Source organism: Grus americana, chromosome 21 (assembly GCF_028858705.1).
Source record: "Grus americana isolate bGruAme1 chromosome 21, bGruAme1.mat, whole genome shotgun sequence".
NCBI classification, from domain to species: Eukaryota; Metazoa; Chordata; class Aves; order Gruiformes; family Gruidae; genus Grus; species Grus americana.
The window spans coordinates 8518691-8546223 of record NC_072872.1 but is presented as its reverse complement, the minus strand read 5'-3'; the positions used below and the strand labels follow the sequence as shown (position 1 = coordinate 8546223).

The 27533-nt window shown below is 59.3% G+C and overlaps 1 protein-coding gene across 2 annotated transcripts in view; it reads right to left on the bottom strand.

Moving 5' to 3' along the window:
* TP73 (tumor protein p73) overlaps nt 1-27047 on the bottom strand; it is a 33394-nt gene extending 6347 nt beyond the window's left edge. The window contains exons 1-7 of one of the 2 annotated variants that reach the window (XM_054849634.1): nt 26998-27047; nt 21725-21820; nt 20277-20400; nt 13838-14083; nt 966-1152; nt 719-834; nt 103-212 (exon numbers count right to left, since the gene is read on the bottom strand). In XM_054849634.1, the coding sequence (XP_054705609.1) occupies nt 103-212; nt 719-834; nt 966-1152; nt 13838-14083; nt 20277-20400; nt 21725-21783 (842 nt within the window). In that variant the 5' untranslated portion in view covers nt 21784-21820; nt 26998-27047. Of the gene's footprint in view, nt 1-102; nt 213-718; nt 835-965; nt 1153-13837; nt 14084-20276; nt 20401-21724; nt 21821-24060; nt 24156-26997 lie in introns of those variants that run through there. The other variant, XM_054849633.1, reaches the window with a different exon arrangement.
* Nucleotides 27048-27533: the final 486 nt, after the last annotated feature.

Below are 27533 nucleotides of genomic sequence, written 5' to 3'. Positions count from 1 at the left end.
TTCCCCTGGGGGTGCTCCCTGCAGGGGACTACTCCTTCCCGAAGGCCCCCAGCCCTCCCGCAGCGGGGAAGGACGCCCGTCCCTGCTCCCACAGCCACTCACTCTCTCGTCTCCAGGGTGATGATGATGAGGATGGGCCTCCTGTTCATTCCTCCCACGCAGCTGCTGTTGCACATGAAGTTGTACAGGATGGTGGTGAACTCGGTCCCCACCTGCCCGGGAGGGGAGAGCAGGCGCTGAGCGGGGCGTGAAGAGGGGGGGAGGCAGGCTGGGCCCCCCCTGGGGCGTGAAGAGGGGGGGAGGCAGGCTGGGCCCCCCCGGCCCCCAGTGCGGGGCTGGCACCTTGGCAGGGCAAGCAGGGGAGCACCAGGGAAGGGTGGTGAGGGGGTGGTCCCAGCTGGGAAGAGGGGACTGTACAGGGACTGGGGGGGCCCTGGGGTCCCTCAGGGCAGGACTGGGGGGGGGATCTCCCTTTGCACCGTGCTTCCCAGGAATGGGATGCTCCGGGATGCTTCACAGGGCTGGGAGCTGCAGATGCTCCCACGAGGGATGGAGCAGGCGGGGGGTGGCCTGAGCTGTGCCAGGGCAAGCGGGACGCTCCTGCCCTTCGTCTCCTACCAAGCAGCCCTGTCAGCAGCGGGTTCGCCCTCAGCGCAGGCAGAAGCCCGGCCAGAGGCAGGGGCTGGTCCTGCCCCCCACGCCGGGAGCAGCCGGGTACCTGCGGGGGCTCATAGGGCACCATCACGCTCTGCCTTCCCGTCACGGGGTCGTCCACGTACTGGGAGAGGTTGTTGCCTTCCACCCGGATGAGGTGGCTGGCCGGGGCCGACTGGCCTGCAAGGCAAACCTCCGCGTTAGAGGACGGGGCCGTCCAGGACGCTCGTCCCGTGCACGCGAGGGCTGCGGTGCGGGGCGGGACGCACGGCCCCCCCAGCCGACAGCGGCGAGGGGAGAGCGGCACTCACCGTCATTGAAGTCGCGGCCGAGCTCGTGGTTGGGGCAGCGTTTCACCACCTCGGTGACGTGCTCTGCCTTCTTGTAGACAGGCATGGCCCGGATGATGGTGCCTGGGGGCGGCGGGGTGGACACCTTGATCTGGATGGGACATGTTTTTGCGATCTGACAGTAGAGTTTCTTCAGCAGGGGGGAGTACTGGAAAAGAAGAGACGCCCATGGGGTGAATGTCCCTGGGCCTGACGGGATGGCGGATGCTCCCCTGCTTGTCCTCGGCTTCCTCCGCTGCTGCGGTGCAAGCGCGGGGCTCCCTTCCCTGCACGGGGGCTGGCGCTGGGCTCGGGCTGATGCTCCCGCGCGCGCCAAGACGGGCGCTCCTGCTCCCTCGGCTCCTCTCGCCCGCCCGCCTGCTGCTTTCGCACCACTCCAAGCGAAACGGGAAGACGGCAGTACGGCGGCAAATTAAAATAATGACTTGTTATAAAACCAATTACTGCCTACGGTCTCGCAGCCGCGCTGGAGAGACTGTGCCAGTGCAGAGCTGACCCGTGCACCGGCTCTGTGGGAGCTCCGTAACGGGTGGCGGCGTCGCAAAGTGCTATTGCACAGACCCAGGGCATCGTAGGGGAAAGCGACCAAAGGAAATTCAGCCTGTCTTTGCGGTAACGGTTTATTCTCTAGTCTCAATATTTGTTTTTCCCTGGAAGTATTTAAGTATGACCAAATTCGCCCACACTACATTGTATCCGCTTCCCACATAAACCAGGTACAACCACCTCCTGGGTCCAGGGCGCTGTAGGAAGGGTTTCCCGGCTAGCCTAAGTGCTGCAGCAAAGCGGGAGCACCCGCCGTACTCTGACTTAGAGGAAATCTTGCTGAAAATCAGCGTAAGCCCTCGTTCGTACATGGCTCAGCCCGTTTGGGAAACATCACCCTGCGTCTGCTGTCACACGCGGCTCCTGCCTGGGCCGAGGGCTGGGAGCACCGAGGGTGCTGATGAGCACAGCCTACGGAAATCGTGCTTAACGTCATTGACAGAATCACAGCTAATTATGCAAGACCTCAGAGTTTAATTCTGACCAGCGTGTGTGACACAGACAGGGTTGGTCCCGACCTCGACGTGGCGGGGACCAGGCTGGCCATGGGAGGAGGATGCTCTGCAGGCAGCTGGAGGCAGCGCCCCGAGTCGCTCGTTAAGAGAAAAGGGTTCACAGCCACCAAAACGCTCTGTGTGAGGGCACAACGGGATTTGCTCCGTCACGAGCAAAAGGCAAACTGCTCTTGCAAGGACCATGGACCTGCTCGGCACAGGGACAAGTCCTGCCAGTCCAGAGGGACCCTCCCAGCGGCCACCGAAAAATGGGAAGGGAGGGTCCCTCTGGAAAACGGAGCGTGGCACAGCCCCTCAGCCCCGGTGCCCGGGCAGCTCTGCTCGGGGCAGGGGGCAGCGCCGGTCCCGGGTCCGGTGCGACCACAAGCGGCCGTCTGCAGCGAGGCCGGGGCTGGCAGCGTGTGCCCGGGCGGGAGGAGGCTGCGTGGTGGGGGGACAGAGCCTGTCCTTCACCTTCCCGTGAACGCGCGTCTCGGCTCCCAGGTGCGGGGACGTGCGATTCCCTCCCACCTCTCCCGTGCCATGCTGTTTTCCATCTCACAAAGAATGTGTTTGCTATACAGGAGCCCACCCCTGCCACACAGAGAGAAGCCAGTCCCTGCATGGCAGGGCATGTTCCTGCTCAAAGTATTTTATCTCATCCCCACAACACCACGCCCGATGCCAAGAAAATACCACCATGCGGAGTATTCGTCAGGATGTTAAAGCTTGTCCCGAGCCGTCCAAATACAGGTGTGCAGAGGCCAGCGAGGCTCCCGCCGCCGTGCTGGAGCAGCCCGCTCCGCTCGCCCGACGGCCGGGGTGTTCCTGAGCCGGGGGGCAGCGGGGCTCGGCAGCAAGGCAGCCGCTGGCACGGGACTGCGGGCAGCGCATCGGGGGGCTGCAGGGAGGCTCAGCCCTCCTCTTCCCTCCCCATCCCACTTTCTGTAGGAGCGGATCCACCCGTGGGTTGAGCGAGCCTGCCCTGCCCGTGGAGGCTCCCGCTGAGCCTCGGACCAGCCTGGGAACTGCTAAAGAGGCAAACTAGATTAACCATCCTCAGGTGGTACCTCTAGGGAAGCTCAGAGAAGATGTAAAGGGGAGAGGCTTCTGCCAAGGCAAACTGCAGCAGCTCTCGCACTGGGAGGCTGTGGCGGACCGATGGCTGGCTGGCAGCAGGTACCAGCTCGCAGGGAGGCACGGAGCGGGCTGCAGGGGACGTGGCCGGGGGGTCAGAGCCTGCTCGGTGCTACAGACAGCAGGAGGGTGCTGTGGCTGTTGGGGGGGTGATCGGGAACACAAAGCTGAGTCTGGCAGCAAGAGTTAATCCTCAGTGTTGGCGGCATGTGGACTTACCCAGAGAGAGGAGGATGCTTAGAAACACCACCTTTCACTGAGGTCCCCAAATTTTGTGATGATGCCTGCCGCTGCAGTGACTCTATGGCCAGGTTCGCTTCCCAGGTGTGATGCTGTGTCTCCAGCAGGGATCGTGCCCGAGCTGGAAGCCGGGTCCTGCTCGGAAGGCAGTTACTTCCCTCTGCCCGGCTCTCGCGCTGCCGTGGCCCATGTAACCCGCTCGCCCGCAGCTTGACAGGGGTTTAACACCCTCGTTTTGAGGAGACAACATGGCAAAACAAGGGTTATTTGGAGGGGGGCTCTTCCTTGCCAGGTGTTAAAATACTGACAACTCCTGTCAAAGGAGCCTTTCATGTAGGCATTCCCGGGCAGTCCTCAACACGCCTGGGAAATAAAACTGCTCTGAAAGAGTAGAGGTACATTATGGCAAGCTCTTTGGTAACAAATTCTCTCATTATACCATGTTATGACATGGATAAATCTCTGTTAAATAGCAGAGCGATTGCCCCGCAGGGAGAAAGGCTGCTGCTCAACACAGGCATGCCTCCACTGATAACCTTATCATGTCTTAACAGCTCCAGGATTGCCTTCAAAGATCCTTCCGCAATAACAAACTGTTCTTTTAAGAAACTCCGTGCTGATAACTCTGGGCCAGAAAAGCCAAGGCTGTGCCCTGTGTGGCCACGGCCATGCTCCCCGCGGCGTGCGGCCGCCTCTCCAGCCGCACAGCGCTGCGGGGGCAAAGCGCTCCCGGCCTCGCAGACCCACCTTGCTCCCAGCCGCCGGGCGAATGAGCGCTGTGGGTTTGGGATCTCGGGAGACTCTGCGTCCCCAGCCGTGCTTTCAGCCAGGAAGAGCCCTTGGCAATGTACTCTCCACGGGGGACAGCAAAATGCACGTCTTGCTCCGACCGCAAGCAGCGTGCCAAGCAGAGTAGGTGCCCCAGCTCCTCCGCGGTTATCTGTATTCGCTAATCAGCTGCCACACGTGCGTCTCTGCAGGGCTGTGCTACGCGATCTGCTTGACCGGTACTTTACAAGCGGCAGCTGAAGTGCAGGCACCCAGCTTGCAGAGCACAAAGGCACCGTGCAAAGTGCAAGGCAAGACGGTTGCACAGTGGAACCTGGGAGATCGAAACGCCGGTATTTAATCAGATAGACTAGCGCGGCTGCCTGGTACTCTTTTTGCCACCTGTACGAGGGGCAGACCTCGGGCTGTTCACTTGTATCCTTTCTGTTCTGCAGCCTTCGGACACGCTGACCTCCAGAAACCAGCCACACGTGGCAGCTGGGTCACAGCCAACACTCGTGTCGCTCGTGCCGCCGCTCCTGGGCGCAGACAGGAGCATCTCGGGCATCTCAGGACACCTGAACGCTTTCCCAGTGCTGGTGCATCAGCACATCCAGACCTCGGCCCCAAGATTTCTTTCACACCTACAGAAGAGCTTGGTACGTTCTGCCCCCGGGCACCTCCTGCCTTCGTTTTCTGTGCCTGCTCTGCCCTTTGGACTGCTCGTGGCTGCCTCCCCAGTGATGTTATTCCAGGGCCATCGCTGCTCACAGAAAAAGTCAGAGTGTCTGTTACTGCTCGTTTGCAGAGCACAACAGGTTCACGTGTTGGCGTGGCTTGTGGGTGCTGGTAGGTATAAACAGCAAACAGCAGTAATGGCACTGAGCAATCTACGTGAAGCTTACATAAACTTGCAGAACGTATATTGCCCTGGGTTGTACCTGTGGCTGTCCGGCTTTCCATGTCAGCCCTCATCTGCTGGGCTGAAAGTATAAGGCCGGGTCTGTCGCTGTCCCTTCCCCGCTGCCATGATCCGTCCTGCAGTGCAAGTCCGGAGCACCAGGAATAACTGGAAAAGCCAAATTACTTAAGCACTAGCAGTATATCAGCGCTAACCTCTGTTTCTCCAGGGACTTGGTACCCCAAAGAATCTTTAGAGGGGATTTCTTTCACCTCCGCATTGAAATGCGGCTACTTTGGGCGAGACGGAGACCACGCTGCACCGGTGCTGAACGCAAGGGAAATAGGCACAGCGGAGCGGCAGAGCCCCGTGGTGCAATCGGCCCCTGCAGGCGTTTGCCAAGGTTCTCTGGGTACCGCTGCGTCCAAGGAGATGGTTTGCACATCCCAAGATCCAGCCGAGCTAACACCCGGCAGCGACTCACGGCGACTGATACAGCTGCAGCTGTGGAGCAGCGTTGAAATTTGGTCTCAGCATCCGCCGCTGCCCACCCTGAGCGAACGCCCAGGACCCGCTCTGGAAGAGGCCACCGCTCTGCTCAGACCCGTCGCTGCTACTTCTGCGCGGGAAGCAAGAGAGGGAGAGGGGTTTTTTTCCCCGTGGATGCGGACAGCCTCGCGCAAGAAATAACCCGAGTCTTCTGCGTGGAAAGACCTGCCGGCGAAGTCCATCGCCCCCCAGCCCTCCCTGGGCAGCAGAACCGCTAGGAGGATGTGTCCCAACAGATTCGGAGCTGATAAAATCTTATTTATCTTCAACTGTTGACACCGAAGCGTCTAGACTTGCCTGCTACGGGAGGGCTGCAGCCAAGTCCTCCTTTCTCTCTTGAAGGAAATGATTTGCTCAACAATTACTTTTTCCACAAATCCTCCCCCCCTCCTCCCTACCAGCCGCCTCCTCCTCCTCCTCTTCTACATTCCACTCTCCTCATTAGCTCTACTCAAGACGTGTCCAGGACTGCAGTCAATGGATCCCAATAAAGCCACTAGCCTGGCAAGGGAGAGAGAAGAAAAGTGCTGCCTCCGGCTGCTAATTTCCTTGCGCTCCCCAGCAAGCAGCTGCGGAGCTGCATCCTGGGACAGGTTCGGACAGATCGCAGCGGAGAGGTGATAATAATGTGTCTGTCATCTTACTCAGACATGTAGCATCTTGCAAACCGCAAATACCGTTAACCGGCTCGGACGAATCTGTTACGACAGATCCTGGAAGACATGCCGACTGCAGAGCTAATTTTTTCTTTCTAATTTTTTTAATAACCATTTTTTAATTACCGGCCTCTATAACTCCTCACTGAGCTGGAAATTCCTCCCAAAGCTACTTGCTTGCTCATTTACTATGAGCTGGGTTCGAATATGTCCAGGGCATCACTGATGCCCGAGAGGAGAGCATCCGCCGGTGCCCGAGCCAGACGGGCGAGCTGGGCGGCAGAGGCCGTAAGGGACCCCCCGACACCTCCGTCCCCGTGGCTGCAGTCCCTGCACCGTGGTGGTGATGCTCCGGGGCGATGGCCAGCCCTGCCCAGGGCAGGGGGGTCTCGGTGCCTGGCAGAGCCCCCCCCCCTGCACAGAGCCCCTCTGCTCCCCCCGGCCATCAGCATCTGCAGGGGACCCCCGTCACCCGCAGGTCCCCCAGCCCCGCTCCCACGAGCGCTGGACCACCGGCGACGTCTCGGGGCTGGGGCTGCCCCCACAGCAGACGCAGCACAGAGAGGCTGCGTGCTTCTACCTTTATTATCATGCCATTACTGTTAATTAAAATCCCTTGGTTCACCCCCAAAGGAGTCCTCTCCCTTCCTTCCCCGGTGTGCATGTCCTTAAAATAACTGCCAACCAGGATCACGGCCGGTCTTAGTCACAGCTCAACCAGCCAGCGCTGGCACGCTCGGGGGTTGTTTTAGTCTCTCCTAGTAAGTCTGACTCCTCCTGCGCGTCTGGACACTCGGTCCTCTGACCAAGCCGGCGCTGGGGTTCCCTCTCATCCAAGAAGGAAGCCGAAAACCCAGCAGAGCAGTTATTTCATGCTGCCTTATCAAGGCTGGATACGGGGAGCAAGCTGGGAGGGGAGGGAAGAAGCAGCTGAGCTGGACTTGGGAATCACTGCTGGAAACAAAATGCAAAGACCAGAGCAGCAAGACCTGGACGGGGGGAGATCACCGCAGCATCCCCGGCAGGCTGTGCCAAGCAGGGGGGAGCTGCTTCTCCTGCTTTCTTACGGCGCAGGCAGATAACGTGGTTTACCAGGGGCGCGCCCAGCCTCTGCCTCCCCCCCCTTCCTTTACGCGCCGGAGGTCAGGGCTCCCAGGACCGCTTCCAGCCGTGTTTCTCGTGGTGCAGGATGCAGCCCCGCGTGGTAGAACCCTCTGCTCCCAACAGTGCAGCAGCAGGCTCCGTGTCCGCTCTCGAAGGATCTGGCCGAGGCAGGGAGCGATGGTCATGCTCCCCCGAGGGCTCTGCCAAAGCCATCACCAGATCGCTGCCGGGCCAGAGCAGGGAGACGCGTTTCCTCCTGCAGCCTGTTTCCTGCCTGGGTTCCTCCAGCGGGTCCCTCAGGTCCCACCTCCCCTGCGTGTTGCAGACCCCGATGTAGAGGAGCTGGCCAGAGCGGCCTCAGGTCCCTGGCGCGTCCTGTCCCCCCTCCGCAGCGGTCCCTGCGGGGGAGCGTTGCCTTCCCGGGGGAGCGGCGGCTGCCAGTAAGTCGTTCCCTTGACCTGTGCATACCATACACGTTCGAGATAGTGGAGCTGATAGCGGGATCGTGTTGGAACATCGCACACCGAATTCCTTTGCCTTTTTTCTTAATTCCATTGTGTCTGGAGCTCCTGGAGCCTCATCCACGCCCTGCGAAAGCTGGTGGAAAGCCTCCAGTGGGCTGGCTTCAATGGGCTTTGGAGCAGGCTGGTGCTGAGGTTGCTTTCCTGCTTCTGGCACGCCAAAAGATCCACGCTCTTCTGCCCAGCTACTCAGATGAAAACAAAGGTGTTCATGGCTCAGGGGCAGAGTGTACCGAGCCGTGCCTGCCCCCTGCTCGTCTCCAGGCGGCTGCTGTTGGACAGGTGCCTCCCTGAAACGTGGTGAGGTGCCAGAGGGACTCTGAAGCGGGGGCTCGTTTTCTCTAGGTTCCCCCCAGAAGTTTTTCCCTTCTCTTTACAACCGCCTCTACCTCAACAACCTTCAGACAGCAAGGGAGAACCTGTCTCCGGCCACACCAATTATTTCCATCCTCCTCATTCAGTTAGCACCAGACAAACCACTCCAGCTCCCTGCTCCCCCAGTGCCCACAGTCCACCTGCAACATCTACGGAGCGACTGGAACCAGTTCCACGCGGCAGTCTCCCACCAGCTGAGCGCTGGGACGCAGACCGGTTTGCTGTGGGTAACTGCTGGACGGCCGTCCATCGTAGCAGGAGCATCTCGCCTCGGTTTTGAACCTCTCCAGCCCTTGCACTGCAGGCTGTTTGCTCCCCGCAGCAGCAGGCAAGACCCTGGATGTGGCCCGGACCCCCCCTGCACCCCTGCCCGGGTGAGGGGAGCCCCTGGCTGCTTAGCTCGGAGGTTTGTCCGTCTGCCCCAGCCGCAGGGGCTCTGTGCAAGCCCGGGCAGCCTCGAGCCCCTGCGTCCTTTTGCAGCCAGGCCACGGGAGGCCAAAGACCCTATTAACACTTCCGCTGGCTCTGGCGCACGCGATAGCGCTTTAGAGGGGAGGGAGCACCGATCCGCCGCAAACCCGACTTGAGAAAAGTACTAATTATCTATCAGTTACCAGCTGGCCGGCGTGGCGAGGGGCTGCCTGCGAGCAAACAGCCGAGATCGGCTCGCGGCTCTAGCGTGTACGGGCAGCTCCGGGGAACCGAGAGTCCTGATAGCTTCCAACAAACAGGCAGGCTGCCGGCATGCCCCGTCTTGCAGCGCCGCAGCTCCCGGTCCTCCTCCCAGCCCTGCTGAAGCAGCCTACCAGAGGGGGGCTTCGAACCTGCAGGGAAAACCTTATTTTCAGCATCTGGCCATTGCTCTCTGCTGATAAGAAGGCCATTAAAAATGAAAAGGGAGGCGGCGGCAGCCCAGAGGGCTTACCCGCAGCACAGACCGGCATGGCCGCTTCGGTTCAGAGCTTGTGGCAACGTGCGGTGCTCAGAGCCCAGACCGGGAGTCGGGACGTCCAGCGTCACCCACCCGCCGCCCAGCATCCCTCTGCAAGGACAGACCTGGTGCTGGTAACGAGGGCCCCAAACCCACGTCCCAAGTCTTCGCCCCTTCTCCATTCGCCCGTTTCCTAAATTTAGAAATTCAGCATTTTAAGGCAGAGAGGACAGGTGATGATGCTCTGGTTGGATTCCCTACACTGCTGGCCCAAGACCCCTGCCTACTCGTTCTGCGTTGTGCCAACAGTGTCTGCTTGAAGTACAGCTTATCTCTCGGGAGATATGCAGACTCTTCATTTGAATACTTCAGGAGTTGGAGAATCCACCGCATTCCTTGGTAAATTGTTCCTATGGTTAATTACCCTCACTGTTAAAAAATTTCCACCTTGTTTCTAGTCTGAATTTGCCTGCCTTCAGCTTCCAAGCACTGGATCTCATTATGTCTTCTTCTGTTAAAGAGCTGTCTGATAGCAGAAACCATCTCCTATGCAGGTTGCGATCAAGCCACCCTTGCTCTTCTCATGGAGACCTTTCATGCAGTACGTTTCTCTGGTATCGCCCTACAAGGCATCCGTTCCAAATCGTTCATCTTCTTTGGATCTCCCTCCCAAACCTTTTCTGTTTTGTCAACAGAGGGTGTGACGTGCGGACACCAGAACTGCCCGGGAGGGCAGTGGGCTCGGCGATCCCTCACTCCCCCTGCCCAGCCCCTGCAGAGCAAGCCAGCCCCCTGTGCAGGCAGCTCATCTCCAAACGGTCCTTGGCCATGAGCCCTGGGCTCCTTGGGAGTCTCCTTCCCTAAGCACGGGAGAACGGATAACGCCAAGGCGCCCAGAGGAATAGCCAGAGGGATTCAGTCGAAACCCTTCAAACCCAGGAATCTCTGGGGCTACATGCTTCTGTCAGCCAAAGCTTACGACTGTACCAAAAAACTACGTCAAATCGTTTGACAAGACGATTCGCATCGAACTACTTGGTTTGGCACTGCCTGTGCAGCCACTGTCCGTCCCTCCTTGGCCGGATTCTCCATGATCTGGCCCCAGATTGCAGGAGCCCTTCGGAGCTGCGGGTCTGGCAGAGCCTTCCTCCGGGCAGAGGGCTCCCCGCTGCTCCCAAACGCTGCCTGGCAAGGCGGCTCCGCCGAATCCGTGGTCCACGCTTGCAGCGGTCTCAGCATAAATTATTCGGTGCAGTTACAGTATTCACAAGCCATGAGGCTGCCCTAGCTAGGGATGAAACAGGCAGCGTTGTTTCTGTCAAAGTGCTGAATCAAACCACGCGTGTTGTTTTGCGCTGCGACGTGGTTAGTGCAGCTGCCCCCGGCCGGACCGTCACCGAGCTGCCGGGTGTCGCTGTCCCCGGTCGACTGACTGTACGTTTACCTTTCCTTCCCAAGGGCCGGCATTTCCTAACAGCTTTCCTAGTCTTACTTCTACGCTGCCACGTACGCGTTCACAGCTTATGTCGAGAATCGCGCTGTGCACACACATCATTATTTGTACGTTGACTGTCTGGCAACATATAAGGTACAGTTTTTTGCTGAATTGCTGTCCCCGTTTAACCAGGACAGACTTTCAAGCAGGGCAGTGGCAATGCAGAGCTCAAGGCGAGTGGGAGGAAGGCGGCAGCCCCATCTTCCAGCACCAAACATGCAGCTGCATGGCTGTGACAGCCACCAGCCGGGAGGACACGGAGCGAATCTGGCTGTCACTGCGGCAGGACCGTTCTTCATGTGGCAGCCTCAGCAAATCGGACAGTCTGCACCCACGGCGGCCGTCCTGCAGAAATGACTATTTCAAATGAAACATCCCCCGTGCTCTCCAGGGTGCAAGACGCTGCTGACCCACTTCTGTTCTCCACGAGGCTCAGCTCCGGAGCGGTGAAATGCGGGGCGGTTGGTGCCGGTCCTGACGCCAGCCTGCTTTTGGGGGACGCACAATCACCCCAGCATCACAGTTCAGAGGTCCGCACATCTCCCTGGCTGCCTCGCCAGGTACGAAAAGGCAGTTTAGGCATTTAACTCCTCCGCTCTGGACCACTTCCCAGGAGCCCCCCCTTGCAGCCGCACGCCCGGCAGCCTCAGGTCCCAGCCCTGGCTGGCGGGCGCATCCTCCGCAGGTGCTTACGGCTGCCCGCGGCGCGTTCGCCGGGCATCTCCCGAGTCCAGCTGCTCCCCCGAGGCCGGGAGGGCTCTCACGGCACTGAGGTGGCACCGCCTGCCCCGACGTACAAAGGAGACCTTAACGCAAAGGCTTGAGGGAAAAAAGCAATCCTGCCCTGATTAGCACGGCTCCCGGTAGGACACAACAGCGGCACGGTCAGCACGGGGTGATGCTGAGACGGTCTGGGCTCAGTTTTGTTAGTTGTGGGGAGATCCCAGGCGGCCGGGATGGCTCCAGCGAGGGAAGGGGGCCATCACGGGCTCCCTCCCCACGTGGGACTGCCCCGGGGAGCCTCCTGCCGCTGCCTCTGCTTTCTGGGGACAACAGCCCCAAAAGGCTTTAGTGGCTTTTTCAACTTACTCCCTGCAGCTGCAACATGCATCGTCTGGGATGAGGGGAGGGTATTTCCTGACTGCTAATTAAACAGCGTATCTTTAGTAGGTGCTCGCTCTGTCTTTTGACACACACGAGCGCTCCCTGCCCGCGTTGCTGTCCGAGGGTGTCCTGCAGCACCCAGCCTGGCCGTGCCCGCGGCTGCGTGCACCCCATCCCAAAGCCATCTCCCCGGCACTGCTAGCTGGGGACAGTGGCGAGCAAGCATCGGACATGTTCTGGTCCTCCTCCCTCCATGCTGAGACAGCTGGGACAAGACACCCTGCATCGCTGTGTGCTCGGTTTCCGTTTGGATGCTTTTGTGGCACAGAATGCTTCCTTTGCCTGTGCAGGTCCCATGCAGCTTTCCTTTTAACTGATGCGTGTTACCCCGCAATAGGGATAACGATTGGGCTGGAGCCACCTCCTACCCTGAGGACCTTCAGTTCACTCAATACCTAATGAAAAGCATCCTTAGCAACATCTTGCAAGGAAAGACAGTGGAAAAGAGCAAAGACTTAACCGCTCCTCTGAGAGCAAGTCGTATTTAATCACGGTGCTGGTCCCAAGCCCCCGTCACCGCGACTCAGCAGCAAAGCCATGCAGCTCCGGTGACCGGACACAGGGGAGCTGCTCCGCTGCCCCAGCCGTGAATTTGGCTGCATTCAGACACCACTTCGCTGCCGGCTTGCTGCTGGTTTGCCAGCTCCGCCTGCCCGTTGGTTTGCACAGGAGACGGCCCCAGCGCTGCGGCAGCAACCGTAGCCCGTCCCCTCCCGCGCCCTCTCACCACGGCACACCGGGAGCAGCCCGCCGTGCCGCGCCGGCAGCAGTGAGGGCAGCAGCACCCGCCGGGGTCTGCCTGCACTTAAGTGTCCGAAGATGCTTTCTGCCTACTGTGGGAAGGACCGTCTTGGCAATTAAACACATCAGCTGCCACAAATACAAGTCATTATCGCACCTCGGCTGATGTATTGCGCCTGGTCTGCTCTGCCCGTTTCATGACAATGTCAAACCGCGGCCCCGGAGGAAACCCCGCTGCTCCCTCGTTGTGTCAGTGGTCCCGTCCCAGCCTCTCTGCTCTGCTAACATTTCCTGGAGGAGAAAACCCGCCTGCCTCGAGCGTGCCGGTGTGCGGCTCTCCCAGGCGCTCAGGGAGGCATCCGCTGCAGAAATGCCTGCGACACCGGCCGCAAGTGCTGTTTTTCCTTAAAAATAGCGACAGCGCGACGCTAAGCCAGAAGCCAGGATGTGAATGTAGGACCTTTTCCCACGAAAAGCAAAGCAGCCCTCGTACGCTTTGCCCAGTTCCTGGCTCCCTGATCTGCAGAGGGCTCTTCTGCCGGGCTGCAGACATGTGGTCAGACCGGCAGCGGACCAAACCTGCATCTCTGCTCCCGAGGACCAGGCTGCTGCACCCGCATCGCAGACGGCACGATGCTGCGCAGCGATCCCTCTGGGATTAAAAACCTACTCTTATTTTGCCGTGACTTCTAGAGATTAAGTTACTCTTCTGATAGGAGGTGAAAAAAGATTGTAAGTGACAAGCAAGAATCTATGGCAAAGCTGAGAACGGCCCCAGTAGATGCGAGCAAAGGTCCATCTCGCCCACTGCCTTGCCTCTGACAGCGGTCGCTGGCAAATGTGTAGGGAAGCACCACGAGAACAAGGCAGGTACTTCCCCAGGACATTTCTCCAGCTTTATAATTTGCGGAGACGTTTACCCACAGTTTGGGAACTGCTGCGAGAGAACTTACACCCGAACCGCTGTGCTTAGCAGCCCTTTTGGAGAAAACCCCCGAAAAGCAAGCACTGACGTTTCCTGCACGTTTTGCTCTCCGGGGCCACCTGTGCAGGCGAAGTCCCCGTCGAGTGGTGGCCGCGTCCTGCAGCCGCCCCACGCGAGCGTGTCCTCTGCATCCTGCTGCAAAGCACCGTCCGCGGCCGGCCGGCCGAAAACACCGCCTGCAGCAGCAAGCACCTCTCTAGCGAAGGCAAGAAGACATGCAACTTACTGTCCAGGTGGCTGACTTGGCGGTGCTGGATTGCTGGAAGGTCACCTCAAAGTGGTGGGGACCGGGGTAGTCAGTGTTGGAGGGGATGACAGGAGCGGGGGACATGGCGTCGAAGGTAGAGCTGGGCTGCGAGTAGGGCGAGTGCGTTGGGACATTGGAGGTGTGCTCGGAGCTGTAGGGGCTGGTGGAGGCTGCTCTGCTGCCGATGCTCTGATCCATGCTGTTGTTCAGCAAATTGAACTGGGACTGGAGGAAGGGAAAAGGGGAGGAGGGAAAAAAGAAAACACCAGCCAGTTTAGAGACATGGAAACCTCAGGCACACTTCTGCAGGGCTCCAGGTGTCCTGTTACAGCCCCCTTAAAGGGCCAGCGTGCGGGAAAGCCAGCCAGAGGAGCCGCGCCGGGTCCCTCGGCTTTCCGAACAGGTCACCACTTGTGCAAGGGATAAACTCAATACGCTTAAATCGGCCCCTTCTCCCCGCTCCGTCCTCACTGGAGGCGGCGAGGTGCGAGATCCCGGGACTTGCAGAGCACCTGGCAGTGCAAAGCCACCCCGTCGCCAACCGGGCAGGGATTTTTCCGGGGTTTGCTCGGGTGCGGAGCGACGGCCCGTCCCGCGTACAGGGCTCTGCTCCACGGCAGCCCTTCTAGCAGGCAGAGCGTCCAGCCTGGGGGAGCTGCCCCGGCACCCAGCGCCAGCGCGAGGCCACCGCCAGCCCTCCGACGAAGGCATCGCTCCCGTTGCGACGGCGTCGCTGAACGGCCGACCTGTTTTCCAGACGTCTCCCGCGTGCATCCACTCGTGGCGAATGTACGCAGGCACAGCACCTCTGGAAGTGTTTCTCGGTGAAGAGCCAGCTCTGATGGTGGTTTGTGCAATTCGTTTCCTAGCCGGGATGTTTGCTTTCGGTGGCTTTCACTGATGCGGGTCTAATTTGGGAAAACCTCAAACCTACAAGGCGCGTAGCTGTGATGCAGCACGCTGCAGTAAGGTCACAGAGCAAACCTACCTATTTATGCATCTACTGGCTCTTATTCCAGACATGCTGGACCAAATCCTGGCTCTTTACAATTTTTTTTCTTATTCGGCTTTTGAACAATTACTGTCAGATATTTCCAGTAAGAGCCGGCAGCTCTTTTACCTGCAGGCACAGCCCAGGCAAAGCCACGTTCTCAAAAGCCACATGGCTAAAGCGGCCTTAATCTTTCATCTGAAAATCAGACAAAATAAATTGTTTTTTCAGTGGTAGAGAAATAAACTGATAATTAAAAAAAAAAACATATCCCAAAGGTAACTGTTTCTCAAAGCAAACGGGACGGTTTTTTCCCCAGCAATCTGCAGTCCCCCAATTCCTCAAGGGTTGCTCTCCCAGCCTTCGCAAGCCAGCAGCACGCTGGCAGTCCCAGCAGTGGGTGCTGCCGGCGGCCACCCGGCTCCGCCGATGATCACGCACAGCGGCCGTTGCGTCGGTGCTCATCGCCCCGGCTCCCCGCAGCACCCTGCGCCGGAGCAGGAACGGGGCCGCCTGCCTGTGCCCCCCCCCCTCCTTCGCCCAGCGTCAGCCCCCTCCCGCTCCCCATTCGCCCCGGCGGGGACTGTCCCTCCGGCCACCAGCACCAGCTGGGGCAGCTCGGGGAAACTGGGAGCTGCTGGAAGGCGGCCGTGGGGACTCCGGAGGGCTGCAATGCTCACGGCTTAGGAATCAAGAGACGTGTTTTAACTTGGGATCCCAACCTCACCCAAACGTCTATGATGTATAATGGTTTAAAGGCAATCATCCTTCTCCGGGAAAGTTCTCCTGTTGTCTGCATCTCTCGCAAGGTCGTTGGAGCCTGTGACTAACTGGAGGAATGCTGAACAAGATCCGGCTTGCTTTTACGCATACAGCCATTTTCTCCCCTAAAATATGTGCGGAAACCCCTCTATTCCTTCTGGCCGCTCTATAAACAGCCCTGCCAAAGACAAGCCACCCCCATCCAAGCTTTCCACAATCCCAGGCTTCACCTGGAGGAAAAGTTATGAGAAACTTCAGCAAAACGGGCGCGCAAACTGCACGTGGAAAGCCCTTGCTGTCCAGCCAGGAAACCGCCCGGCTGCAGGCAGCTGCAGGCAGCTGCAGGCAGGGACCGCAGGGCCAGGGCAGCCTGGGTGGCGGGTGCCAGCGGCTGGAAGGCGTGCAGCACAACTCACCCTGGAAAAGCAAAGCTCAGGCGTCGGGCAGGAGGAGAGCAGCAAGGGGAGAAGGGATCGCTGCCTGTCAGGGCTGGTCCGCAGCCCAAATAATCCGCGAGTGTCAGGGCTGAGCTGTTTTGTCCTCCTGGGACAACGAAGGGCCCCAGGGCAGAGGCTGCACGCACGCCCGGGGCTCAGCCACCGGCCTTTTTTAGGAAGGAACAAGAGCAAATGCTCTGCACTTGGTGAGCAAACACGGGAATCTCCAGCGCTGCCCTTGCACACGTACGTGCGTACTCAGGAAAAGCAGGCTACCTCCGGGCCGCCCGGCAGAGCAGGGCACGTGTGCTGCCGCCGTTGCTCATCTCCTGCCAGAATGGGAAATTACCGGGAAGCCTTTCGCCTCCCGGCAGTGTCTGCTGCTCCGGAGCCACGAGCTCGGGAGCTGCAGGGCAGGCTAGGGGTGAGGTGGCCCTTGGAAGCGGCCGGAAAATAACTCTGCAAAAGTCATGCCCGCCTGATTTTGTGCATTTGCGGTGCTTAGAGCCGGGGCTGCGAGCAGCTGAAGCCTGTGGCTGTAAAGCGTCACGGGTGGGTACAGCACGACCGGTCCCTGCAAAGAGCATCCCGACCTCCGCACAGGAGAGAGCCTTCCCCCAGGAACCACGGTCACCTCTTCGCACACGGAGGAGATACGAGCCCCAAAGCAAGCGGCAGCGCCCCGAGTCCCGGCGCTTTGCGGGTCCGCTGGCAGAGACGCCCAAAGTCAGGCGCAGGGGGAGGTGACCCACTTGGGCTTTAAAACTGAGTGAAGTTTGGAAACGTCCCCTGAACAGACACATCCCAGGCTGGAGTGTTTGTGTGTGTATGTGCCTCAACAAACCCAACCAGCGCTTGTGTGTGTGTATTTACGTATACATACACATATATGTTTATACGCACACATACATAAATATTCGCGTGACTGCAGCAACGACCTCCCACGGTACAGCACCAGGGTACAAAACGAAGCCGGTACCTATCTGCTTTCTACCAACCAACCCACCTAAGACAAAAAAGAGGAATGAAGTAATTTCTGGTCGGGAAGTGCAGCACCGCACCTTTCTGTCTGTGCTGCCTCCGTACCTAACTTTTCTGAACGCCAGCGAGCGGATGCGGAACCCTTGTGACTAAGAAAGCAACCTCAGCGCTCGAGGACAGGGCGGAAAACGGCTCGCCTGCAGCGCAGGTTCCATTTCATCCGCTCTGCCCTCCCAGAGACCGTGAACTGGGGAAGGAAAGCCTGCCTGGGGCGGTGGGTGCACGCCGTCAGCTCGGCCAAGGAGGTCCCCAGCGGACGATGAACTGGTGCTGGTGGTGCCCAGCACCACAGGGCATTCCTTGGAGGGATGCTCTGGCTAGCACCCCTCCCGTCTGCCCGTACGGGGGTGAGGGAGCCTGCTCCCCTTTGCACCAAGGGTTTAAATCGCACCTCGGCTCTGCGAGCACCGATCAGGCAAGGCAAGAGAGGAATGCCGACCGAGCCGCCAAGGCTGCAGCATCCCCGACACAGCTTATTGTTTGTGACCGGGGCTGGAGCAGCCGCAGTTCCTCCGTGCAGGCGCGGGATGGGGAAAGGCTTGCACCGTGGCAAGCCGCTGGCGCATCCCAGGCAGCGGCGGGTGCGACGGCTCAGCAGCGGAGCCGGAACAGGCACCCAGCTCCTGCCGTGGCGGTGGAGGATCACTGCAAATACAAGCAGCAAGGCAAGCTCCGTTAATAACGAGTAGCACCTACCGTGGTATAATGCTGCATCGGGTCGCTAATGTACAGCATTTTAGTCGTCTCGGGATTCACGGAGCACTGGGAAGCGTCCTGCCACGGGAGTCATGGGGTCGGGGCGGCGGCGGGGACGGCCGGGGTAGGAAGGCAGGTGGGATGCGGGAGCGCGGGAGCAGGGGCCGGCAGCGCCAGGGATGCTGCTCTGGCCACCCGTGTGCTGCCGTGCGTTGGCTTTTTTGCCTTTTTCATCTCCCTTAGTTCTGTCAACTAGCTGCATCCAACAACAAAACGGGGCCCACCCCTTTCTGTCCCTCATGACTATTCATCAAAGCACAGGGCAGGCCCCAGCTTGCCCAGTGATGGACTGGGCGATACCAACCATTCCCACCGCAGGGAGAGCGGGGGTCCAGCTCCATCATCCAACCCGGCCAGATTCCGCTCCGGAAAGCTGCTCGCAGCCGCTCTGGGCTGGAAACCCATTTGGCCGGCAGCCTTTACCAGCACACCGAGGCGGCTGCACCTGCATCGAGCAGACGATGCAGCGAGTCTGAGATAGCACCATAGCTCAGAGATACGCAGCTATCCCTTCCCAGGTGGGTAGATACGGATAGATGTGGATAGATGGATATCTAGATGGATCGACGCGGATAGATAGGGATAGATAGGGACAGATGGCTAGGCAGAGATCTCGATGGACAGATAGGGATAGATATCTAGATGGATTGATAGGGATAGATGGATCGATAGGGATAGATGGATCGATAGGGATAGATATCTGGAGCGACCAGGCAGATTTCCTTCTGGCTTGAGGCAGCTGGGTGAACGGTGTTTCCTACAGCCAGACCCCACCGTGGAAGGCTGCGTACTGAAGCACATAAGCGGTGCAAAGAGTGGCACGGCGTATTTTGGAAGGTGGAACCAGCGTGCATCGCCCACCTCCCAACACCGCTGTGCACGCACGGACCCACGCACAAGTAGGTCAGCAGCAGTGTCGTAGGTAAAGCCTAAAGCACTGCACAAACCACCAGTCCTGAAGTTGTCGTCTCCAAACAAAAAGGGCGACTGAGGAATTGTCCACATCTTTAACTACAGCAACTCCTCCCACGCGACCCTGAAACAGGTTTCTAGGAGCAATGCAGTGCCCGTGCAATGCCTAGAGGGAGCATCATGCCTGGCTGGAGGGCAGGTCACAGAGCGTTTGGGTGGCTTGCTCGCGGCCACCGAGCATCAGCACCGGTGCTGGGTGCCGCAGCACCCGCTGCTTCCCACACGTCCGCTCCAGCTCTGCTGAGCACCACGAGCAGCAGGCATCACGGCGCGCACTGAGCGGCCCCTCCGCCGCAGATCCCGTGTCTTGCCTTTCTTTCAGGCCGGTGGCATCCCGTTATCTGTGCATTTACTTTCATGCACGTCAGCCCGCCACGCGTTTCGGTGACGCCAGCCGGCGAGACCTGGCCGCGGCTCACTGGGAACTCAGCCGGGCAGCGCTGGGTTGCACAATCGGGCCAATGTCAATATTTACTACCGGCTCATTATCCCGCGCGAGGGCCGGCAGCCGGCTCTGCCTTCCTGTGCGCAGCCGCCGTGCTCAGAGCCCTGCAAGGCCAGTGCTCGCCTGGCCCTGGCAGCACCCACTCCCGCTGGGCTCGCCTTCGGTTACAGCGGGAAGAAGAAGAAAGGCGACGGCGAGCCCAGCGAGGGGCAGCTCCCCAATTAGCACCGCCGCCCCCGCCTGATCCCTCTGCCAGGCTCCTGCCCGCTGCAGACAAAGGCCGGGGAAGGGAGGGAAAGCAAGCGAAAAGCGAGGGAAAAAGGGGGTTGGGGGAGGGGATGCAAGCTGGCGAGGAGGGAAACGGCGGCTTTCTGGAGGGAGATGCTGCCAGCGCCGGCACTGCTTCAGGGATGCTCCCGGGAGGCCGCCCTGCTCGGGGCACTGAACGTGCACAAGTGACCCAGACGTCTCGCACGCCCAGTGCGCTTTGCAAACCCTTTGCCTTAGACGGAGATGCACCAGCTTCTTGGAAGGAAGCACCCGCAGCAATGCCGTGGACCGGGCCCCTGGGGACCACAGCAGGAGCAGAGCTGGGCGTTGGGAGCGCGACGTGCCCCTCCAGCAGCTCTGCCTTGCCGGCAGCTTACAAACAGCTTTGCACGGCGTGCTTATACCGGCACGAATTGTGCTCTCCTCCTGTCGAGGGACTCGAGCTCTGCCGCCGTTACAGCACAGACCCCTGCTGCCGCATGCAGCAATGTTATCTGTCAATAAGTAGCCACTGTTTTACGGAACACTGTACCGTCCGGCCGCAATCCTGCAGCGCACTCATCGGTTACAGGGTATCGGTTATCAGACCCTGCACAAACGGCAGCAGCGCCGCACCTGTAGCGGCTCGCTCGGGTTTAGGAATCACAAGCAGCCCACCGCCTACCCCAGAGCCCCCGACCCACTGCAGGGATGACGGGCTCGCACTTGATGCAGCTCCCGTTTGGGCAGCCTGAGCACACTCACCATGACCGAGTCGTTCATGCTTCTCATCTGGAAGACGTCCATCGTGACCTCCGTGCGGTTGGAGACCTCATTGCTGCCTGGATGGTTGGACGGAGGGAGGTCGAAGTAGGTGCTGTCGGGCTCCCTGTGGAAAAGGTGACGGCAGACAGTCAGCCTTCCATCTCCGCAGCGCAGCCTGCGCCACCACCACCCAGCAACTCGCGATTCCCTTGAACCTTGCTCCCTTCTCAACTTCTGCCTCCATCCTCTGCTTTTATTTTCACACGGCAGAGCAGGCTTTGCTCAGGCAAACTGTTGCCTGGTGGGTAAAGCAAGCAGAGTTTTTCTTTCACCCAGCTGCTCTGGTGTATATCTGTCACCTCAGGACGTCTTCAAGTGAGAGGATACCAAGGAAGAAAGAGGATGAAATGAAGCACAGTCCTTCTTCCTTGCTTGATTAGTGTGAGGCTCAAAGGCCAGGAGGCTTGCACAAGTCTTGGTGTGACTGGAAGATGTTTACTTTTAGAAAATACCCATTTTAATTAGGCGGCCACCAAGCCTCACGACCTCATGAGTGACAGCTCATCCTCCCAGGCTTGGTCCCAGCGTCCCCCGCCGCACCCCAGGCAAGGGTCCCAGCCGAAAGGGTACCTTTGCTCCGGCCATCTCCATGTGGCCCTGGAGCACCGCGTCGGCAAAAGGACCTGTGCACGAGACAGAGCGTGTCACGCACCAACGCCAGCTCTAAGGACCACGGCTCAGGAGAAGCGGCCGGCCGTGCGGGTACTCAGCCATGGCTGGCCGGGGCTGGCTCTGTGAGCAGCCCTGCTGTGCCCACGGGGACGTGGGCAGGGGCCCCAGCGCTGCCGCGGCCGGTGGGGTTCCTCAGCAGGCAGGGTGCGGGGGACGTGGCCCGGCTGCTCTCCTCTGCGTGAGGATGAGTCAGTGTCTCCCCTCCTGAGCTGCTGCTGCGGCATTTCTGCTCCCCGAACACCTTTGCTTCCTCGAGCGAGAGGAAGCGTGCCCCCACGCTGACCTCCGACGTGCACGAGGGCAGCCGTGCTGTGGGAACGCTGCGCCGCGCTTTGCAGCTCTCCTGCCTTTGCATGTACGGTGCACAGCGAAAACGCTGGCACCTGCACGACCCTTTTCAGAAACAGCGTCCAACACCTGGAAACAAGGTTTGCGGGGCTCTGCTTTCAGCACACACAAACTCCCCGGTCTTTGAAGCGCCTAGCATCACCGGGGCAAAGGGCTTTGGCAAATGGAATGGTCCGAGCAGAGAGATCGGAGTCTGGGAGCAAAATGCTGAATGTGGAAAAGGAATACGGGAAAGCTGGAGCATGCGAAAGACACTCGTCTCCCTTCGGGCCGCAGTAACGACGTGTGCTAACCCAGTTAGCTAACGGAGCAAAGGGCCGCTTCTGCCTCAGAATACACCTCACGGCAAACGATCGACCGCCACTTACAGCGTGCTCCAGAGGTGCTCAAACGTTGTGCCTTCATCAGCTGGAGATGACTGGGACATCTTCGCAGAGGGGGAGTCTGGCGAAGGATAAATCGCTCTAGGGACAAAGAGAATCAGCAAGGTTAGCATTGCTGCCGCGCCACCTCACGTCAGCAGCGCGCCCGGCCGGGGGCAGGAGTTTCCCACCCCGCTCCCAGCGGCACGGCAGGGACCGGAGCCCCGAAGGACCCATCACGGGGAGATGGTGCCCGCACCCCCGCAGCGGGCTGCAGGCAAGGGGCAGCGTGCCGGAGCGCGACCCGAGCTTATCCTGCCCTGGATGGAGCCTGCTGCGCCAGAAGACGGCTTGCACGGGGCAGGAGGCGACTGGAAACACCTCCACTGCAGACCCGGGCTACTGATAACAAAATAAACTGCCAGGTGGTGTTTGTGGTGAAGATGTCGCAGGCCAGCTTTCTTACAAATAGGTGGGTATTTTGGAAAGGGCCAAAGCGGCAGGGTGTTTGGGTGCCAGCCCATTTCTGCGAAGCACCGACCCTGTGACCGAGGCTCCCATCGAAGGCATTTAGGTGTGCTGCAGCACGGCGACGAGCGGCTCCCCCAGCCCCGGGGAGGCTTCGCACATCTGCTCTGAGTAATCGCTTTGGACCTGGTTCATTCAGCAAAGGGCTGAGGCTCGGGTTAGACACAGCGATATCAAACTCTTGAGTATCGGCTCTCTGAATCAAACCGAAACCCCAAGCTGGGTGGCAGAAAAAAAAGTCTTGCAGCAAGTGCCAGAGCCCAAGGCACCCTTGTTGCGGCCCCGAGCCGGGGCTGCTGGGCTGCACGGTGTGATCCCTGCTCTGCTCTGGGGTGGGGAAACCCTCTTCTGCGAGTCTGGGGAATACAGGAGAGACGTTCCTGTCTCTGGATCGCGGCAGTGCCGCAAACTCAGGCCGCGGGCTGTACCCCGTCAGCTGGTATATGCAATATCCTTGGCTGCCACCGGCTCCGAGCGAGGGGTGCCGGGAAAGTGGGACGGCAGAGCTCTGTGCTCTGCAGAGCTCAGCATCCCCCGTAGCCAGCGGCCGCTTAACTTCAAAAGAAGTCCGCCCGTGCTCTGTCTTGATCTAGCCTTTCCATCCTGGTTTGTCCGTTTGAGGCACGGGGCAGCTTTTATCCCAGGAACGTTGTTTGCCAACAGGCTACCGCATTTTTCTCAGGCAGCTCTAGCTGCAAATGCCCACAGATCTGTGCAGGCGTAAAGACAGGTAGGACACCCAGACGCATAGCGCAAGTTTATGGTGAAGCCATGATGCAGATATCCTAAATCTTGCTTGTCCCGACATTACAATGACCTTCCCACTTCTAAGCAGCTTGCAAATGTTATCGAATGGAATATTATGCCCCCCCGAGTAACGCGAGGCGGGAACGTGGCCTCTGCTCTGCGACAGGGAAGCGTTACTGGGAGAAAGCACACCGTCTACGCGGGAGCGCGTACGGGAAGTCTGTGAGAAAGCCGATTCTTCAGCCAAAGCCTTCTGAACCCGACTGCACAGGCATAACCACAGTCATCCTCAGCCCGGTCTGCTCCTCCTGCCCCTGGACAAGGTTTCCTGGCCTCTTCCAAGTGCCGAAGGAAGCACACAGCGTACCTCGGCTCTCCCTCTGCCCGGCACCTCTCTGAGCCCAGCAGCAGGAGCGGCAGATTTGGCGGAGCCATCTTGAGCTCCTCGCTGCCTTCCTCTGCTGGCAGCCCCGCCATGCGATCCTCCTCCTCCTCCTCTCTTACCCGCTCCCTGGAAGCAGCGGGACCGCTTCCCTGCCCTGGCTGACACGGTCGTTCCCCAGGCACCATCTGGCTATTCCTTTTACCCACGCCGGTGTCAGCATCTCGTTTCAACTCGGTACCGACACCTAATAGTGAAAGCCTGAAAACTTCCTGCTTTTGGGGCTCGAGCCGCCGAGCGCGAGGGCAGCCGCTCTCTGCGTGAGTGATGCTCTAGCTCGCCCGGGCCCCTCTGAGTCAGCTGGGGACCCGTGGCTGCAGGGGTCGGGAGTTAAAACGAAAGCAGGGCGGTGTCCCCCACGGCCGATCCCGCGGGCTTTCTGCTGCATCTGCGACTCATCTGCGAGGCACGGTACCCACAGATGCTCTGCCAGGAGCGCTGGCCACAGCAGAGGAGGGGTCCTTCCCACGGGTCTGATGGCAGAACGGCTAGCAGTGAGAATCTGGTGTCCTCCCATCCCTCCTCGTCCCACGTGTGACACAGAGAAACGAAAGGACCTACGCGGCAGCTTTGAGAAAAGGAAAAAAAACCTCGAGCTGATGCAAGTGACTGCTGATGGCCTTACCCTGCTTCCATGCTGCTTTCCCTGGCCCGGGGCAGTGGCAGGTTCAGGAAGGAGCCAGGCCTTTCCCTTCAGTGGAGAAAGCAGCTCCGCACCGCCCCGGCTGCGTGGTCATGATGGGTGACACCAGCTCTAACCACGTGGCTGCACTCGTTTTCGAAAGGAAAAAAATCTGAATATTTTAAGGGCGTTTTGGAAGTTCCCTTTCTCTTTCAAAGCACAATTGGCGCTTGCAAAGCCAGGCCAGCATCTTCTCCCATTTGAGCTCTAAACGCGGTGGTAGGAAGAGAAGCTCGGGCCGTCGGCGTTGTTCATGCACGTCCCTGCTGCAGGGATCACTGCGCGTCCTGGGAGAGCATCTCTGCAGCAAGAATGACAGCCTGACAGCTGGGCAGCTGAGGTGACAAGGAACCACAAAAGACTTTGCAAGGAGAGTTCCTCGGGGCTGGCAGGGTAATTTACTCTGAAAGGGGGTGCCACTGCCAGGCCCGGCACGCAATGAACGGAGGAGGCATTTGCAGTCAGGGAAGTCGGGGAAGTGCTCTGATGCTGAGGTCCAGCAGAAGGACCCCCCCCGTCCCCCAGAGCCGTGGAGGCCCTGTGGCACAGCAGCGTTACAGGTGAGCTGGGAAGAGCTTGTTCTGCATTGCTGGAGAAGCATCACCAGGTTTGGATGTAGTTACCTTCCCAGCGCCCACAGGCTACGTAAATGGCACGGGTGGGTGTGTGTGGGGGGTGTGTGTGTGTGTGTGTGTAACCTGGGGCTAAACACAGCAGCGGTGGCAGAGCTCCCACCAGCCACAGCCCAGGCTCCGCTTCTCCGCCACCTCCAGCCCCCCCCGCTCTGTTTGGAGGCTATTTCACCTCTGCCATACCTGTGTCAGCACCCTGAGGTCACCCGCGTCCCAGCCCCTGAGGTATCACCCCAACTTCTGCCAGAAACAGTTCCCTAGCCAGCCCCCCCATGCCCCCCCCGGGGGATTTAGCACCTCCAGAGACCCAAACCCGCTAATTAAACTGACGATCTCTGCCTAGGGAGCAGTGCAGCAAGGGATCCTCCGTCCCTCTGCCCCGACGCCGCAGGGAGGTGATGGGGGATGCTCGGCATGGCCGGCACAGGGGCTGCCGCCCGCGGGCACACGCTCGCAGCTGGGGCGGCCCGCGGCAGGATGTACGCCGGGTTTATGGCAGGCTTCCAGGGGAAGAAAGAGCGAAAGAGGCAGAGCAGAGGGGTTGGCGCTGGGTGCCAAGGCTGCCGGCGTGATTTCCCTGTTTTCGCTTGGGAGAGCTGCTCTCCGCTTGCTTCCCCATCCCACCCTTCGCTGGATTGCTGCTTCCCTCTGTTGCTAGTCAGGGCATTGCAGGGAGAGCGCACATGGGAAAAAAAGGCCAGGAATACGGAGACAAAGCCTGCGAAGAGGCAATGCCCCACCTGCACTTGCCGTGGGACTTAGTGCCGAGATGGGGGCTGCCACCCCCCCCCGGGCTGTGGGAGCGGGCTGGGTCACTCCCGGGCCGGTTCCTTCTATCCAGGTACCTTTCCCGCAGATTGTCACGGAGTGATTTCCAAAGGGTTCGTGGGGAAATGCTCAGTGTCCTCTGTCTTTTCCCCACTGCTGTGATTCTGGGTCCAAAATGCCAAGTCAGCCCCAGCTCAGCTGAACCAGCCGTTTCTCCCCCCGACCCAGGGGCACAAGGAGAACGAAAAGCACACGCCAAGTCCCCTACAGCCATCCCACGACAGGAGAACAACTCTGGAGAAGCAGAGCAGATGACCTTGCATATATTCAACCATGCTTTGTTCAGTCCCTGGTTTGTGTTTTGACCACAGAATCTGAATATATTCTAGGAATTATAAATTCAGCTTCCTTCTTTCATCAGTACATGGAAGGTAAAGGGTACCGCGGGCGTAACGAGGGGCTGAAGCCTTGCTGAGAGGGATGCCTGGCAGCTGACTTTCTGCAGTCTCTAGACGGAGCATCTTTGACCTCACCATAACTTTAAGCTTCAGTTTTAGGCACCTGGAAACGTCCATCGCTATTTCACTGAGTAATAACATATTCCCCCTTCTCCTGCTGCTCTAACAGCCCAGAATGAAATGGAGATAAATGCACAAAACCTGTATAACAGGGCTATTCCTAGTTCCTAAAGACTCTTGGCCCATCCTGAGAGGGGAAGATTTTTGAGAGCCATTTCCAACCCTCACACCAAGCTGCTGAGTATTGCTTGATGGCTTGTGAACCGGCCCCTGGACCTTCTCTCCTCCTCTGCACAATGAGAACCATCAGGCTCATCCAGCCTGCCGCAAATAACGTTTGCAAAATGTTGACATGTCCCAAGGTGCCACCACTGCCCCGTGCTATTGCTCATTTTTCCCAGATTATTAAATTCACACCTGCAAAATGAGGCTTGTAAAAGCGACCAAGAGCAAGTGAGCTTTCCTGCAGCACACTCAAATCTCAGGAGCCCTCCTCAGGGTCCAGCAGCTTATCAACAATTTTCTTTCCAAGGAGCGGGCAGGTTCGACAGCAATCCTGTCCGATGGATAGAGTCGTCGACAGGCAGCTGGTGCTGGGGCGGGAGGCTAACCCAGCCAAGCCTCCCTCCCTCCCTGGCAGCCGAGCGCCAGCCCTGCCTGGGGACCCGGCGGCAGGCAGCCAGCCTCAGCATCCTGCCGGTACCCAGCCCCACCGCTGCTTTTCCCATCCCGGGCTTGGCTGGCTTTCCCTCCGCAAGCGCATTAACTCCAGATCTAAGGCGCTTGGGAGCAAACTTTCCGAGACGCTTTAATATCGTGTAACCAGCCTACAAAGCAAAGCGGCCGCAAATCATCTTCCAGCGGCGTTATCGAGCACTCGAGAGAGGGTCGTGCTGAGTAACTCTCACACACAAACAGCAAGGGGTTTCCTTTTGTCGGGGTTTTTTTTTTTTTCCTCCTACCTGCTCTGGCTCCCCAAGCGTTTCGAGTTCCCCCGGAGGTCTCCCGCGGACAGGAGCGGCCTGGGATTGAGGATCTATGTTATTTACTGCACTACAATCAAGTAGCGTCCCGGTCGCCTAGGCAATGACATTGGAGCTGTTGAAAGCTATGTGAAAAGTGAGGCAAAGGCTTGTGCGCTCCTTCCTGGAATAGGAGGCAGTTGCAAGGGGGTGGGGAATGCTCAGCCAAGCGTGCCGGGGAATTAAGCTGGTCACCAGCGCCAAAGTGACTCCGGGGCGAGCTGGCTCCCGGGGCTCCGGCAGCGGCAGCCACCCAGCAGCATCGCACCCGAGGCGGCTGCTGGCGGTGAATGGCGATGGAGCGGGGAAGGAGGCTCGACGCAGACCGCCGCACCGAAGGAGGCTCTTCCCCTCACCAGATTGATGGACCGAGTGGGTTTTGTGCTCGCGTTGGTCAGGGTGACCAGCTCGTCTCCCCTAGGGCATCAGGACCGGGGCAGCCTGCCTGGGGGAGCAGCAAGGGCCCCGCGTTTCAC